Source organism: Brassica oleracea, chromosome C6 (genome assembly GCF_000695525.1).
Source record: "Brassica oleracea var. oleracea cultivar TO1000 chromosome C6, BOL, whole genome shotgun sequence".
NCBI lineage: Eukaryota > Viridiplantae > Streptophyta > Magnoliopsida > Brassicales > Brassicaceae > Brassica > Brassica oleracea.
Genome location: NC_027753.1, coordinates 6083449 through 6084767, shown reverse-complemented (window position 1 = coordinate 6084767; position 1319 = coordinate 6083449). Strand labels below are relative to the sequence as shown.

At 44.0% G+C, this 1319-nt stretch overlaps 1 protein-coding gene across 1 annotated transcript in view; it reads right to left on the bottom strand.

Moving 5' to 3' along the window:
• LOC106297315 overlaps window positions 1-96 on the bottom strand; it is a 4083-nt gene extending 3987 nt beyond the window's left edge. Inside the window, exon 1 of the mRNA XM_013733583.1 lies at window positions 91-96. Coding sequence (XP_013589037.1) covers window positions 91-96 — 6 coding nt within the window. The remainder of the gene's footprint in view (window positions 1-90) is intronic.
• Between the last annotated feature and the right edge of the window lie 1223 nt (window positions 97-1319).

Sequence of the window (1319 nt, the reverse complement as noted above, 5' to 3'; positions counted from 1 at the left end):
GTTCTTAGCTAGTTCATCGGTTTGAACCGGCTTGTTGATTTGGTGGTCAGCCAATCATCTTTTGTGTCGTTTGGTGGTTAGCCAACACACCTTCATCGTTTCTTAGGTGGTTAGCCTTAGATCGTGGTATATCAAGAGTCATTCCGCATCTCTTGACGATCCATTCATTCCATTCCAGTTCCAGAAGTGCCATCGCCTTCTCGGTTCATATCAAACACCCGGCCAAAGCCATCCTTCCCGTTTTGGGCGTATCACCACCCGTTTAGCCGGTACGTCTGATCGGCTCGGCAGAGGAGACAACGGCCTTGCCGTTTGGTTTCTTCTTCTTAGGATCGCCGGAGACATCTGTAGCAATAGTGACACCTGTTTGGCCGTCTCGTTTGACCGGCTCGGTGGAGGAGACAACGTCCTTTACGTTTGGTTTCTTCACGATGAGATCGGCGGATACAGGGGATTTGGTGCTGGAATCCATCGCTTTGGTCGGTCCGGCGGAGGAGACGACGTCTTTTCTGTTTGGTTTCTTCGAGATAAGATCGCCGGAAATAGGGGATTTTTTGTTGGAATTCATCGACTGAGAGAATATTTTTGTATTTAATAAATCTGAGAGAATAAGAGAGTTATAAAGAAACTTTGAGGGGTGAAGGCGAAAGGAAGCAACAAATGAGATTTTCGGAGGATTCATTGAACAGAGATGGAGTAGTGTGTCGATTGATCGCCGTTCCGTTGAAGAAGTGGAAAAGACGAAGCTAGGAGATAGAAGAGGAAACTACGGATCGAAGAGATCGACGATCCGCTCAAAAGTGGAGATGTCGAAGGAAATCATCGACACAGCCTGACGTGCTAGGGTTTCTCTTGGACTGGGCTTTTGGACCAATAATAATTCACTTCACGTATCAAAAAAATAAAACAGCCCAACACCACCCAAATCCGGTGTGACGTGGCAAAAAGAACCCACCACATTGGATGATTTTAATTGCCGACGTGGAGGGTCTATCTGTTGCTTGTATCGAGCTTTTACTTATTGTTTGATGTCACAATTCATTTGCAGAGAAGTCCTTCGTGGCTTAACAAACCTAGCATATTGCCACAGGGTCAGATAGAAACCATCCTTTGTGATTAGAAACAGCTTATGGAATACTCCATCTTTACTGTATCTCAAGGGCAGCTAAAAATTCCATTTGCCCAACTTTTTACGGATAATTAAAACTTATTTGATGTTTGCTGACAAATCTTCTTCCTGTTTTTGCTTTATTTAGGTGGGAGTTAACTAATGGAGTGTAGATTTTGGAATAACTCTGACACATAGAGAAAAAACAATT